Here is a 16,574-nt window from a genome sequence, read left to right on the forward strand (position 1 = left end):
TTGACAGATATGATACGTTTTGTTATTGTTTTTAGAAACCATTTTACATATATTTTTAAAAAATTCATTGACTTTAAATTATCGTATGTAGATTTTCGTACATAAATAAAGTCGTAAAACAAAGTATAATACATTATGCGAGGAACAAATGATGAAGAAACCTTCTTTCCATTAAGAGTCATTCGTTGAAAGTTGATGCTTCAGTTGACCATCAATTCAGGGACTTGCTCTTCAACGAGGTATACTGAACTCTTGACTTTCTCTCCCCATAGACCGATCAATTCACGCAATTTACCAATCTTGTGTTAAAGAAAATGTTAAATTATTCAGCTAAAGTTTGAGTCAAGGTTCTTCAGTCCACTAAATCGGACCGGTTGGTATCATAGAATACAGAGGGGTCCAGTCCCCAGCTTTTTTCAGGGGAGCAAGGGAAAATAAGCCCTCACCTTCACATAGCAAAATATCGAAGAAATTTTGGATGCAAATTGTCAATAAATTCATTGCGCGGCAGGCAAAAAGCTTTTCATGAGGGGTGAAAACCTTCTCCACAGCATAAATTTTTAAGTAATTCAAAATATTTGTAACCTATAAGCTCTGCCATCAGTTCTACTACACAACACTCAGCCCCCACCTAGCTAGCCCCCAGTTTTTTTTTGAAATATAAAGCCCCCAGTCATACAAAAATGGTTTAGCGACCCTTTAAGCTCAGGGGGGAGGGTGCATTCTATGTCGGGTATAACTTTTCAACGCTATTCAAATTTATTCAAGAATTTAGAAAATGCATTTAGCTCTTATGCTGACAAAGAATAAACAAAATTCCTAAAATTTGTGCTCGCACAGCGCGGAGGGGGGGGGGCAAATTGTTCTTTCTTTTATTTAAAAAAATGCAGTGTAAGCAAACCAATGTTAGAATCGACGTTAAACTATCCCCTAAACCTTTAAATTATATGTTAAAAGGCTGAATAAAGCATGAAATGTGTCCAAAAAACGACCGTCCGAATTTAAACATGATGAAGTCATTCACATTTACAAATATAGAATTTCAATAAATAATTCAATAAACACAATCATAGAACATTGTGGCAGGACGAAAAAAGAGGAAGGAAAAACTTAACTATTCACTTACTTGATCTTTGTCAAGAACTCGTGGTTGCACCCAAGTGATATGTATCATCTTTTCAACTTCATCGATAGTTCCTATTGAAAAACAATGATGAATGAAATGAAACTATTGGGAAATCAAAAATGAAAACCAAAAATGGGTAATTAGCTTATCGTGGCTTGCTTTCTCCACTATTTGTACTAAGACCCCCAGCTTGACCCAATAAACTAAGCCAAGCGTAATTCTCGTGATCCAAGCCACGATAAACTTTCAATATATCACTGGGGCGATAAACTCAAATTTATTTAAATGGGCAAACAGTTTTTCGAATCATAAGAGAGCAAAACGATTTTCATGCTTACAATATGTAAGCATAAATCGAGATCAACCAGAAGTCACATCTAGTCTAGGGCTCCTCTTTTGCATTTTGTCATCAACTAACAAAACGTACCTTTTATTAAGCCAAGAGAAAGTGCTTTCATAACTAGAAGTTCGACCTAAATACAAAACGAAATAATCATAATAATCAGTGGACTATAACCAAAAAGAAAAGTTCACTATTCGGCCCAATTTACACGTTGTTTCAAGGCTGAACCAGGGGGGGGGTCATGCAGTTATTATATAAACACTATGACACTTACTACCGTGGTGGTCATATAAACCAAAATTTGGGAAAACAGTTACTCCACCAGTGCACTAACTGCAACATGGGTGGTGCCTTAACATGAAATTTGGAAAATCAGTTATTATTTTGTGGAGTACCTGTTAAAATTTTTTCTTATCTCTGCAAAGATTGTGAAAATTTTTCTTATAAAAAATAGAAAATTTTTTTCTGTCCTAATAACCTTAAAGATACTCATAGTTCTCCTAATAATAAGTGTATCCAGCAGTATCCAGGTGTATCTGAGTTTATTTTTCATAATTTGTGTTCTCTATCTATTCCAAAACATTGTATTTTTCCTTACTTCTTTATTTACCAGTCGGGTTACCAGTGCAAGAGACACCTACTAAAGCTTACTAGAGTGTACATTGATTGAAATATCTTGAAACATTGAGAATTTACTGAAACATTTGAAACATTTTAATACTATATTTCTGTTCTGTTAGTTAGGGGGAACACCCCAAGGGTTAATAGGTTGTGTTGTTTTTATTGTTTACATTTTACATAATGAAACTTCGCAAAAACTAATTCCACTTACCTTGCAAAAGACCATTTCACTTTCCTTGGTAAAAGTCCTGTTTAGACCTGTTTAGATTATCCGAAATTTACATCAAATCATGCTGGCTCAACATGCTTATCGTCATTGTCTGTCTTTTGTTGGTTAAAGGGGTGGTGTATACCTTTTCAAGGTGTGAAATCAGTTACTCCACCGTGGAGTAACTGCAAGGGTGGTGGTGTCAGCGAGAAAGGTCAAAATTTTCAGTTACTCCACCTAGTGTCAGGGACTAACTGCATGTCCCCCCCTGGCTGAACAGAAGTCTTTCAAATTCTGGCATTTTATACAGCCCTTGGTTTAAATAGAGGATCGAGCAAAAAAGCAGCGGTAGATACTTTTTAATCAGGTCAGCCGTAAAAGAACAATTGGAAAGCAAACCTCGTTGACAGGTAATCGAGTTTCTTTAGCGACTGCATCAAATGAAAAACTTCGGTCGGTCGATTTCCTTGAGAATGCCAACTATAAAAAGAAGATTCGAACTTAGAAAGCTTTTCGTGGTGAAAAATACACTAATAGATCAACTGTTTCTCCAAATCACATAATTTATCATCAACATGAAAAATATAAGCAATCTAATTGGCTAAAAACGCGTACATAAATGCTGTATTTCATATTGTACCGTACAAATACAAGGCCGCGTTCCAAAAAGGGGTCTGGTAAGCGAGAGATCGAATTTTAAATTTCTTGTTGTATCTTTTACCGAAATTTATTCCAGAAATGTTTCGTTTCCTCTCAAATCACAAAAAAGTTGTCAAATAAGAGTGTTTTGATCTTTTCATGAGTATTCGAATCATTTTCGAATGTTTTGATGTTGATTTCGCCAAAATACAGGAAGTAAAAACAAAACAAAACATAGAGAAAGGCAAATGGAGAGAGAAAGTTGTTTGTTGATATTTTTCAAGTTCACAATAAACCAGCTATCACACTTTCACTCGTACAATATTGGATATATTTTTCTCGCTCGGAGTTTTGTATATTTTCTCAGAAAATAAAACGAAAATTCTGAACTCGAAAAATATATCCCATATTGTACTCTGTACCGTGTGATAACTATTACTTATCGTCCACCTCTAAGGAAAAGACATTCTCGTATATTTCTTAGATATGCGATAGCGAACATCCCTTTTTGTGAGCATAAAATAAGTTTTTTTCTCAATAAAAAAAATAACAGCCAAATAAATGATCGCAGTTCTCTCTTTTTAAATGAACAAAAAATGAGTCCAGTTGCTGCAGTTCAGAAAGATTTAACTTGCCTCCATTAAACAAAGAAGTGTGATCTTTTGTAGTAAAGCGGTCTCGTTGGCTGCAAGGTCCGGCTGAAATTAAATAAAGTGATGCTCGAGTTGATGATGTATATATTGGTTAATATTTCAAAGAACCGAGGCATTGGAATATTTTCTTTTCGAACACACTTGGCAGACAATTTCAATATTAAGTGGTTGGATAAGTTTATCTTATTCAAAATCACTCAAAGCTATTTTACCTGTTGAGCCCATTTGCTTTTCATATCCAAAAACTTTTGAATGTTACCTGGAAAGAAAGAGAATGGGAATTAGTGAACAGGTGGTGTCTATTAACCTGAAAACCGTGGCGCCAGAAAAAGTCAATAAAGATTGTCATCAATGTCTCCCTCAAAGTCATGGAAAGCAATCTGTATGCTAAAAATTGAATTGACCATCACATTTCAAATCCCAATCTTATTTATCAATGCAACGACTTCTCAACGGTTAGACGCTTTTTTGAAAACTAACGTCAAAAGAGTGAAAATAAATTAGTTTTTCTTAAAATTCTCACTCAAATTAAAAAGAAGTGAGCTGATTTTGGCTAAAGAAGATGAAGGAAGCTGCGCTCGTCGTAATGGTGTATCTCTTTCTACATCAAATGGGAAGAAGCCACGAGAAATCGAGTTTTAAAGTTCAAAACAAAGACTTTTTGACTCGACGTCAAAATCACAACAACAAACGGAGGTTTTGTGCACCGATCCATCTGTACGCAAATCATTCGGCAACATTTCGACTCCTCATCTCTGGTGACATCGAAACTAATCCGGGTCCGCTCGCGTGTCCTGTTTGTGCCAAAACTGTCCGTAAGAATTCGTACCACTTGGAATGCAAGGTTTGTCTCAACTCGACTCACGTAAAATGTATTTATAAAACTGTAAAAAACTTCTCAGACAAACACAATTTATGGACATGTCACGACTGTCTGCTTACTGAATTACCGTTCAACAATGTCGATATAGACTTTCTACTATCAGACCCCTCGACCGTCAATGATATCCCAGCGCAACAAGATACTCAAATCCAGTTGGATTTTCTAAATGCCAACCGAAACAACTACAGCATTGCGCACCTTAACATTCAATCTATCAAAAATAAGACTGCCCAGCTTGAAGCTATGCTCCTAAAACACAAGTTCGATATCCTAACAATCTCTGAGACATGGCTCGTTGACAATCCTGCACTCATCCGTCAACTCAACTTCTCCGGTTATCATCCTTTCAGTTACAATAACAGAAATGGTAAACGTGGTGGTGGCGTCGGAGCCTACTTCAAAGACGGCATCAAACATCGCCCAAGAACTGACATTGACAAGAAAGATACAACGATCGAACACCAGTGGTTTGAAGTGAAGGGAAAGAAAAGTCCCTTTCTTATAGCCGTTTTCTATCAACCAAGTTCCGAAGACGTTGACAAACGTGCTTGGCTTCAAAAATTCGAAACATTAATATCGTACGTTCACACCATCTGGTCTGATCCAATCGTGATTACTGGTGATACAAATATCGATCTCCTGAAAGAGAACTACAACGTTGCTGACGAATATAAAGATACCCTCGATCGTCTCGGTTTACGTCAACAAGTGAAGAAGCCAACCCGGAAGGGAAAAACCTGCATTGACCATATCATTACCTCATTCTCAAAAGTCATCCACGATGATGTTATCCCATGCGACGAAATGAGCGATCATGATGCTGCCTTCGTTATATGTAATCTACGCAAACCACGGTTTGAACCCAGATATAAATTTATTCGAAATGAGAAAAACTTTGATTTAGCAGCATTTAAAACAGATATCCGACAAATACCGTTCAATCTTGTTTACGCTTTTGATACCGCTGAAGAAAAACTAGACATATTTAACAAACTTTTTACCGATTGTCTAGACCGACACGCACCCCTCATCAGGCAGAAATTAACGCGTCCACCAGCTCCGTGGTTAAAAGATCTCAACATCAGCGAGAAGCAAAAGGAAAGAGACTATTTACGAACCAAATGTCATTCCCCGCAGTCCGAGCAAAAAGATTGGGATCTGTTTCGTAAAATCCGAAACGAATTAAAAACTCTTATTCGAGTAACAAAATCCAGTTTTTACCGACGCGCACTATCCTCCAAAAGACCGAAAGAAGTATGGTCAACCATCCATCGCATCCTGAAACCATCACCACAAAAGATATCCGCTGAACCCGATACACTCAATGTCCACTTCAACACAACAGCCGGGAGACTTCTTAACTCAAAACCTAAATCAGAGCAAATCCTTCATCAACTCATCAACGAATTACCTGAACAAGACAATCCATTCGACATAAACGAAGTATCCTACGCTGACGTTCGTAAAGCCTTATGTAATCTTCGAAACGACTGCTCAACTGGCCATGACCAGATACCGTCGAAATATATTAAACTCGCCATCGATGAAATCTGTAGTCCCATTTGCCATATTATCAACTCTTCCATTCGACAATCCGTCTTTCCTAGCCAGTGGAAGATCTCGAAAATCAGCCCTATTCCTAAAATTGAGTCACCCGCTGATCCGAGCGACTACCGTCCAATCTCCATATTACCGATCCTTTCAAAAGTATACGAGAGACTGATTATGACACAAATGACAAACTATCTAGAAAGTGAAGAACTATTATCAAAACATCAATCTGGTTTTCGAAAGGGTCACTGCACAATAACCACCTGCATCAAAATCAAAAACGACATCCTGAAAGCGATGAATCGAGGCGAAGTCACTCTTGCAGTTCTCGCTGACTTTTCAAAAGCATTTGATACAGTTGATTTTGAAACTCTTATAAAAAAACTTCACACACTACGATTCTCAAAAAAGTCACTCTATGTTATCTCCAACTATCTGAGCAATCGACTTCAGTACGTACAGATCAACGACAAGAAGTCATCCATTCTCACAGTTACTAATGGCGTCCCCCAAGGAAGCATACTTGGACCCATTCTCTTCAACATTTACGTGTACGACATGGCAACAAAAACCACCGCAAAATGTGTTCAATATGCTGATGACACGACTATATATCGCCACACCAAACCAAACGAGCTTGAAAATTGTGTCACTGAAATGAACTCTGATATTAGCGTAATTGAGAAATGGTCGCTGGATTCGAACTTGATATTTAACGCCAGAAAAACTAAATCGATGCTCTTTGCCACATCTCAAATGGCAAGGAGGCATAATTTTGAATTCGAAATCAAGTCAAATAACGAAAATGTGATTGAGCGTGTTCCCCTATTCAAGCTGTTAGGAATCATCTTCACCGAAAACCTAACATGGAATGAACATGTCAAAAAAATCGTCACTAAAGCATATGGTACGCTGAAGAGTCTATCCCTCATCAAACGATACTTACCATACCGTGTACGACGCCAATTGGCAGAATCTCTTGTATTGAGTAAAATAGACTATGGTAATACCGTAATTCACAACGCACCACAATATCTATTCAGCCAATTACAACGAGTCCAAAATGCCACAGCTAGCTTCGTCCGGAAGAGCTACTCTCGCAAGTCTGACGTAATAGATATGAAATGGCTACCTGTCAAAGAACGGACCGAATACAGTCTGGCTAAACTTGCGTGGAAATCAGTGAATATGAATGACTGGCCCAAATTCCTCCCTATGGAGAAATATGTGCAAGCCAAGACTCGAACGGATGTAATTGGTGGAACTAAATTGCGTGAAACCTGTAATGTTAGTGGTTCCTTTGAATCTGAAGCTTCTAAAATGTTTAATGAACTACCTGTTAACTGTCGTGACTCAGATAACTACAAAGCCTTTTGTCAAGAAACAAAAAAATATTTTTTCGACAAAGCCCTAGCTAGGAGCTTGCAGTAGTACCTCTTCTACCAACTGTAGTCCCTGCATCACTACTCGCTATTTCCTAGCTGGTGCTTTCTGTGTTATATTATTATTTGTTATATTTATTAGTTTTAGTCTAATTCTCGATTTGATTCACGCGCCATTTTAGTTTCAATTTAATCTTGACTTCAATTCTCCAATATATCGCTACTCGTAGCCTTGGTTCTCTAGTCTCCATTCTGATCTTAGATTTAGCCCATCTGTTCTTAGGTACTTAGTTTGTATTTTCTTCAGTACATATGACTTTATTATATTTCTAGTTCTATGAAGTTTTTTTTCTTTTCTATTTGATGTTTAATTAGTTTCAATTAATTTAATTTAGATAGTTGATAGCTCACTTATTTATGTCATAATACTGGTCGTGTTTTGCAAGGTCCAGTACACTTTTACACAGCCTTCGGTTTGTAATCTATGCTAGTTTTGCTCATTCTATCTTATGCTCTGTCGTGATTCTATCTCACCGAGTTCTTAGATCTATTTTGTCGCTTACTTTACCTCTAGCCACCAATAGTACTTGAACCTTAGCCTAGTCTAGATTATAACATTATGTTAGTATTTTTTTTTTAAATATATTCGTTAATTTTTTATAATAGCACACATTGCGATGGCCTCAGCTAGCATACTCAGATACTCGGATTTGTTTAGGTTTTAGTCTAGCTCTATCACTATTTACATTTTACCCCTCACACTTCTCAATCCTAATCTTCTATTCATCATACTAGCCCACCGCTTCGTCCCTACCTACTTGTCCGCACAAGGCCCCAATTTTTCTTCAGTATACTATCAGGATATTTTTTTAATTTTTTTTCTAGACATTGCACATATATTATATACAGAATTTTCAGGTGAAGAGCCAAATGTAAATTTTGGAAATGACAGAAATATATCATTATTATTATTATTATTATTATTATTATTATTTATGATGATGGACGAAAGATAACAATACTCACCGCTGTTGAATGCGAATAGAACATCGATCAACCAAGCGTGCTCTGTACCCTTTAAGTATTCTAAGACATCGTGCGCTAGCTATAAAAAGAAAAGGTATTGTAAATGTGGCTTATCTTATGGGTAGCTGGCTGTTTGAAGAAAGAAAGAACGCCTGCTTCAATTTCAATTTCAATTCAATACCTAATGCTATCAAAAATTGAAATGGATATAAAATTTGTTGTTGTTGTTACCTCAATAAATCTAGAAAAACAGTTTCGGCCAAAAGATGTGAATAAACAACATTTTACATACCAATTCTCCGAAATTGTAAACTTCATTTCCCAATAAAGCTGCCAGTGATAAATTGAATGCTCTTTGTCTTAGTTCGTCACCTTTCATAGAAAAAAAAAACAGAAACTTTTAATTAAATCAAAGTAGTGTGTTCTTGTCAATAAGTGCATTAAAAAATACAAATGCATTGAACGAGGCCGATTACACTTACTGTTTGCTTGAGCTGAGCGTTAAGATTTACTAAATCATGGCGCAATCAGCTGTTGTTATTGGATAAGTGGATAGGTGGTGTCCCAGCGGAAAATATAGCTATACAATATACCTTTCAATTCTGTTATATCTAAACATCCCAAATATCTAAGAGCGTCTTTGTAGAATTCGTTGTATGCTCCAACGATCTAAAGACAACCAAGAAAACGAAATGTGAAATCTTAACTTGGTGGGTTTCTATGCAGCACTGTATTATGGAAAATTATCAGCATGTATGATGAAATTGAATCATTTCTGGATAGAAGCATAATCAAATAACCCTATTCTAAAAAGATCTCTAAAGATAATAAGAAATAACCCGCACCTCAAATTGAGGAGAAGTGGAATTCAGAGTTGGGGTCATCAGGTTTTAAAGATTTTAAAAGCTCCAGTGCGTTTTCTTGTTGAGAACTTCTGGGAAAAGGGAAAAGCCGAATAAAGGATAGTGTTATGAGGTTACATACTTTACTGTAATTACTGGATAAATCATAAAATCGTGCATGAACTGTCGTCACTCCATCCAATGTATCAAGCAACGTTTCCGCAGATTTGATCGCCTCCTGAAAAGGTGAACAATTTTAAGCTTTGTTCAGTCTGAATTTTTTGAAAAGAACAAACTGAATGTATGTAATGTAATGTATAACACCAGAACTTTTTCCGTTTCTCTATTATCTATTTACACATTTTGAAAATGGAAAGAGATCCTGACTAAAATCCTGAAAGACTTTACATCAAATCGTCTCCCACACCAATGCCAGTATTGGGTGTTCGATAATTATTTACCCAGTAAGGACGATTTCTAAGAACTAAAATATGTTTAAGTAGTTTGACATTTTTTCTGTCTCAAAACATTCATCAGTGGATACAAAGTGAAAACAAGAAAAACTAGGGTTATTATGTGATAGGAAAGTATTCAAAGTAGCTTCCATCGAACCTTTGTCAAATCCAATTTATTGGCTTTCAAGTGAAGTGAACCTTTTGTGATCAAGCATAACACTTTCCCTTCTACACAAGTTTTTATCTGAAAGAAGAAAAAAAAACAAGATTCTGATAAAGAAGATTAATTTCATGCAAATCTTGTAAAACTGGCACCAATTTTTTACTCTGTTCGAAAACAGTTAAACCTAAATTATATGGAAACCATCAAGAGAAGAGATGTGCTTTGATTGAATTGGGTTCCTCTGATATGCTAAATTTTTGAAAACATTCAAATTCCAATTCGGAATTCTCATAAGCCCAATAATGATTGACGGGTCTGTTTTTAGTCATAATAATTATATACCTTTTCTTCGACTTTGCTGAACAACTCTAATGCCTTTTCATATTCTAAAAATAGAAGAAAACTTATCAAAGCATTTTCATTCCAAATTATCATTAACGATATCCTTGAATGCTAGTTAGAACTTTAGAGCGTAAAATTATATTTTGATTAAAGGTATTTTTCTCTTTTTGAGAGGCTATAATTCTGTTTTTTCCAGATTGAGATAATCAACTTTTAAGGTTTCATTTGCTGATAGCTTTGCAACAAAAATGTCTATTATTTTGATATCATAGGGTTAAAATAGGACTTAAACTAATGTTTTAATCAAAAAAAGAAGGGAGGAAATAAGACTTAACATCTGAATCATAGACCCCCTTGAGCTTAGGGAGGGGGTGCAAATATATATATTTTTTTATTTTGGTGCTATTTCTTGAAACATGCTGGGGTCACTTTGATAGTGGGCTATGTTTTGAGTAGGCTGGAGTAGGACTGAACTGATAATTAAAGTAATTTTCAATTTCAAATAATTTTGAAAAATCAGTTTTATCAAATTTCTAATTAATATACCTATGCTCATAACAATTTTGCATGATTTATTATAAGGCTTCATGGTATATTTCTGAAAAATATAATCTATAATCCTTCTTTTGTTGAATTGTAAAATAAACCACTTTCCCAAAGGAATTTTTTGTCAAATTCTCAAATGAGAGGGCATGGTATATACTTAATTTTCAAAAGAATGGACCTAAGGCAATTCAATAATGATACCTTTAACTTCACCAGATATTACAAGCATAATTTCTGTGAATGATAAGGGATTTATCCTGAAAACAATGAGTAAAAAAAATTCAAAACAATGAAGATTTTAGACAACATGTTAGCTATGCAAGAACTACAATAAAGTTCCTATTTCTCTTGGCTCATAATGTGCTGCTGTAATTCCAGGAGGTTTTTTAAAGTAAAAATTCAGTGTTCACCTGTGTTCGATTGTTGACAGAAAATTTTCATATAGCTGAAAAAACAATGAGAATATTAAAAGGTGATCTTTTTTTAAAAGTTTTACTCTACAAGTCCCTGCCATCTGTTTGACTTGGAAGATTCTTCCTCATTAAAAAATCGAAAGCTGTATGGTGACGACCAAAGAATCAATCATTATTTAAGCAATAACGCATGGACCTGGTCAGAAACTCACACCACACACTGAGTAGCAAAATAATCAAATTGTAATAAAACCAAAGTTCTGACCGTTCAAAAATTTCTTCTCAATTTTGGAAGAATCTTCCTTTTCAGTAGTGTAGTGGCAGGGATTGTCTATTGGAGATTTTTTGAAAAGATTGATCTGGCTTTTTTCTAAAAATTGTACGTACCTCTAACAGTCCACCATTTTGTTGAAAATGTTCATGTTTTACGAATTTCAAAAGTTCTATGGTAAGCTCATGATATAACCTGAGAAAAACAATTGAGGAATGAAATTAATTAGAGAGAGAGAGAGATGAAATGCTAGGAAATCACTAAGCAAGAGAGCTGGTAGCAAATGATGTAGATTTTGATAGTATTTTTCTCTCATTATAATACAAAATAATCACAGCTTAAGAAAGAAAAAGAAAAAAGTCATAGACATAGTATATAAAAAAGCAAATCATAGTGCAACTTACTTTTTATCATATAGTTGTTCCAAATTTACCCATTGTTCAGCTAAAGGTCCAGAACAAACTCTGCTAAGGTAAACTTTTGTGTCTTCTTTCATAGTTTCTTTTTTTATCTAATGACACAAATCATTTCAGAAATTAAAAATATAGGCTTATAAGTGAAAACCCTATGGACTGGAAAAGGTGAACAAGAAGCCCCCCATACACTTTTTTTAATTCTTTAGGAAGAAGAAGACCTATCTTCATAATTTTATATGCAAAAGAAATCTGAATAAATTCTCTTGAATTTAGAAAAAAACATTTATGTATACTAAAAAGTGTTTCCTGCCTGGGGATATAAAAATTGGAAATCCTGTTTTTGTTACTGCTGCACACGTGAGCCTCAACCGTTTTAATTTAATTCTTTTGGTCAGATTCTCAAGAATTAGTAAATTGTGATTAATAGTGAATTTTATTGCCAAAGATTCATATTCATTTTCGTATAAGTTTTTAAACATAGATGCTTTTTTGACTTTAATTTATCCACCTTTTTTTTTTTTGCATAAACCATTACCAAGATACATCTTCTTGTCTGTTTAGAATTTGAAAATGAAAACTCACTGGTGCACTTCTTTTTGAGGCACGTCTCCTTTTTTACCGGGGGGGGGGTGTAATAAAATCTATCCAAAGTGCTAGCAGTATGAAATTTCCCCCCTCAGTTTAGACTAAAACTCCTATCAAGATTACAGGATTTTGAGTACAGGCTGATTTCACTTTTGCTTTCAGTTGTTTCATTTTCGATTTCAAGCCGACCAATCAAAGGAGCAAAATTTCAAAACATTTCTCTGCTCGCAGCTCTACTCTACCAAGTAATTTTGGCGAGTTACTTGCCGACAGAATCGCGGGTAAATGAAAGAGCGTGGTTGGATAATAAAAAATTATGCAAGATCATAAATTTCAAGATGACAGGAATTCAGACGTTTCTCGATGGCTGCTGGACATGTAACCGCAAATTTAATAATGATATTAAACAATTATGCATGACATCACTTATGATTAGGAGATATATACATTTTACCACCGCCAAATGATTTTGTAAATCAGTTTTGTTTTGATTTAGCTTTGTATTTTAAATGACCAGCCAGGTCATTCATTTGAGTCCCTCCACTGATGCAAATTACCCGACTTCACAGTAAGTCTATAAAAGTTATTTGTTTTTCAGTGGAAAAGTGTTTAAAAAATCAATTTTTGTGCTCAAGGTTTGTTTTTCTTCGGAAATTTTTGTCTTCAATCTTAAATAGATGAACGAGTATGATGACCGACCCATTTTTCAAAAACAAGTGCAAATTAGGATAACTTCGGCCAATCTCTCCTAACTAGGAGAGTTTGTATCCACATGGCTTGACAGCAGGTTTTAGGTGCCCCCTAAGAATTCAGGTGACCCCTAAGATTTAGGTAAGAATTAAGCCAATGAAAAATTTTTTTATAAGGAACACATTTATAAGGAACTCGAGGCTGAAAATGGTCCAAAAAATAAGGAATTGTTAAGGAACTGCTCAGGCTGAGAATAAGAAAAAAAGTTTTAAGGAATCCAATTTTTGCGAATCCAAACTTAGCAGCTATGTAAATAAGGAACTCGATAAGAAACTTTGAGGCTGAAATTCTCTGTAAAAATAAGGAACTCCAGGCTCAGAGCAAAGTTAAGGTTCCTTATAAAAAAAACGTGTAGTTTTAGACAGAAGACATTCCATAGTGAAGTTTATGATGAAAGAAAAACAAGTTCAGAAAAAAATCACCAAACATAGACATGGAATCTAGCCCCAGGTCCATCTGAAAAAACTTAGGTGACCCCTAACATGGTTAGTCCCCCCTAGCCATAGGCTAAAATCAGGTACCAATTGCTGTTTGACCATTTAGGGTTCCAGCCATGTTTAATCCTAATTTGGAGATTTAGGTATCCTAGATAGGAGAGCAGACACTTTGACCTGAATTTTTAAGGTTACCGCTTCGATCCGCGTTTGGAAAACTATGCAAACCTTTTCTTCATCGAGATTCACACCACTGACCAAAATTTCAAGTAATTTCTCTGGGCGGGTTCCTCGAAAATTAACATCCTTAATAAATAATCTGCCGTTCAGAGCCTAAAATTTTGCGACCAAAAGTTAAAGATTTGTTTTTCTTTTTACGGAACGGCCCGCTACGGTCCGAATTTCAAAATGGTAGCTGTAAAGAAGGAAGGGGCCTGGGTGATTTTCGCGCGAAAAAAGCGTTCGCAAATGCTAGTAAGCACATTTGAGTGGTTTTGGGCTATAGTTTTGCATTCTGCCAGCCAAACTCGATGAAATTCAGTACACTATTTCATTTTGGTTTTTAGTATCCTAATTAGGATGTTGATTGCTATTTTGGATACTTTTTTGTATCCAATTTAAGATACTCTCCTAAGTAGGAGAGATTGCCGAAGGTATCCTAATTTGCACTTGTTCTTGACTGTTGGAAGGTTAGAGGAATGTAAACATTGTCAATTTTTTTCTTTCCTTTAAAGAGAATGATTTAGATATTTGAACATGATATCAATGATAATTTTATGGATCTCTCCTGAAAATTTCACAAAAATTCATCAAGAGGAAAAGAAGTTATATATGATTAAAAGAAGTTCTTTACCTACCATTTCTCTGCTAGGTTTCCTTAAGAGAACCGGAATTTTACCTACTGCTTTTTTTTAAGGGAAAGAGCGGTCGCTAAAATCAAAACAATGGAAAATTATTTGGACGTGTGCTCAGTCGACACTACTAAAACGGTATTTGTGCACCCTCTAACTTTCGCACATCTTGTAATGGCTATAGGTAAAGAGGGCAAAGAAACCTGTGGAATCGTAAGTTTTACTTATTTGGCCATTCCAGAAAATTTTTGTTACCCCTCGTCGGACGACGTGCATTTTCAATTTTTTTCTAGCCTTGGAAATAATTTTTCTTTTCCAGTGGTGGTCAGAAATTCCGATAAAAATCCATGTACTTTTGCAAAATGCATTGGAAATTCCACTCTTTTTGGCGTTTTTTAATTCAATTGCCTTGGAAATTCATACCGTGAGATTGGGTAACTTGCATCAGTGGAGGCTAACATGCTAGCCCTCAAATGAATGACCTGTCTGGTCATTAAAATACAACTACGCAGCTTCGCTCAGTCAGGACCTCATTTCACTTTATCGATATCACGCAAACGGGAGTGTGCGCTAAATAATCTTGGTTTCGCTTTTGATTTCAAGCAAAGGTCTTAGCAACAGGGCGCGCGAACATAGCAACGGGGCTGGGTAGAAAAATCTAAACATAGAATTCAAAAAAAAAAACGATCATCGTATAGAGCACTAAAAAATACCCCCTTTCTATGTTTAGTTTGTTCTACCTTAGATTATAACTGAAAATATCTTCAAAAAACCTTTGTCCGCTATCAGCACGCGCGGTAATCTTTGCCCGCTTCAATTCTTAGATAATGAATAAGAGAGGTGCGCTTAGCTAAGCCGTGCTCGCGGGCGATAAATTTATGTTTACTTATCTTGTATATTTTAGTGGTATTTATTCAATGAAAAGGATGTTGACAAAATATGCACGACGCTGACAAAATATGCCTGAATATGCACGGCATTGATTATGAAATCATTAAATATGTCAATGTCGATTCAACGCCCGTTAAAGAAAATAATTTGTAAATAGTTCTTTTTATCTTGAAATTTAGAAATATGAACAAAAAAAGAATCAAATTTAATATTTGTTTCCTATCTAGATTATATTAGCGTTAGAATACGGTAAATTTTCACGAAAAATATTTCGCGATGGCGGTACGCCCAATCGCGCCCACGGGAAAGTTCCAATTTTTAATTATCGGGAAATCAGGGAAACCGGTTCACCACGTGGATAAACGTACGGAATGAAACCTGACAGAAGGTTTTCAACCAGATTTATTCAGATAAAGCTATAAGAGGTTCATTACTTGTGGATTTTAAAACCTACATAAGCAAAAACGAAAGTTGTTGGGAAGGAAAGAGTAAACGCAAGACAGAAGGTTTTGTTGTGTTGATCAGGTATGTTTTTATTCTATCCGAACTAATGTTAAAAAAGACCAAAGAGGTCCTGACTGGCTTCCCTCGCAGCTCTACTCTACCATTTTTGTTTTGATTTAACTTTGTATTTTAATGACCAGCCAGGTCTTTCATTTGAGGGCTATGCATATTAGCCTCCCACAAGTGTACAACCTCTAAATTGCTGAGTACAGGAGAAAAAAAATCAAAATTCAAAATGGCAGCCAAGCCCACACTGATAACTATCAAAAATCTTCGTTTTTCAATCAGCTATTGCAGCTCAATAAATCAATGAAATAATTTGAAATAAAAAGTAAACAAACCTTGAACCTTTCATGAATCCAAATGAATAAAAGTATTCATCTAAAGTGAAGATTACATTTCAAAATAAAACAATTTCCAAACCAACCTAAAGTCAGTGCCTGCCAACTAAAAATTTCTCTGCGGGGTCACTGGCAAGGAGTTACGACTTCAGACTTTAGATTCCAATTCTTGTATAGGCTGCAACTACACTGCCAAATGATCTGTATTACAGATACTTCCAAATGGGTCAATAAGTTAAGAAAATGAAATTATCATCTAGCACAGGGGTTTTGTTTTTAAAAACAAACTTCAAAATAAAATTGTTAATGAACTTGTTACTTAAAATATCACTTACTTA

General features: G+C 35.4%; 1 protein-coding gene across 1 annotated transcript; it reads right to left on the bottom strand.

Moving 5' to 3' along the window:
• Positions 1-17: 17 nt before the first annotated feature.
• Positions 18-11,989, bottom strand: LOC136810139 (26S proteasome non-ATPase regulatory subunit 13-like). The gene is made up of 16 exons (XM_067066706.1): positions 11,869-11,989; positions 11,581-11,659; positions 11,191-11,225; positions 10,982-11,037; positions 10,235-10,278; positions 9,887-9,973; positions 9,417-9,512; positions 9,026-9,101; positions 8,725-8,804; positions 8,433-8,511; positions 3,803-3,849; positions 3,573-3,635; positions 2,698-2,778; positions 1,554-1,599; positions 1,127-1,197; positions 18-299 (listed from the first exon to the last, which is right to left on the bottom strand). Exons 1-16 carry the CDS (start codon positions 11,958-11,960, stop codon positions 201-203), a joined length of 1,131 nt encoding a protein of 376 aa, XP_066922807.1. The 5' UTR covers positions 11,961-11,989; the 3' UTR covers positions 18-200.
• Between the last annotated feature and the right edge of the window lie 4,585 nt (positions 11,990-16,574).

The sequence above is a fragment of the Clytia hemisphaerica genome, unplaced genomic scaffold, assembly GCF_902728285.1.
Source record: "Clytia hemisphaerica strain Z4C2 unplaced genomic scaffold, Clytia hemisphaerica genome assembly, whole genome shotgun sequence".
NCBI classification, from domain to species: Eukaryota; Metazoa; Cnidaria; class Hydrozoa; order Leptothecata; family Clytiidae; genus Clytia; species Clytia hemisphaerica.

Bases quoted from the DNA above. Each gene is read 5' to 3' on its own strand.
- LOC136810139 (XM_067066706.1), bottom strand. From the start codon at position 11,960: ATGAAAGAAGACACAAAAGTTTACCTTAGCAGAGTTTGTTCTGGACCT. The intron at 3,850-8,432 runs GTGAGTATTGTT...CTTTCTTTCCAG, and splicing joins TCTATTCGCATTCAACAGCG to GTAACATTCAAAAGTTTTTG. The intron at 1,198-1,553 runs GTACGTTTTGTT...GTTTTTCAATAG, and splicing joins TTCTCTTGGCTTAATAAAAG to GAACTATCGATGAAGTTGAA.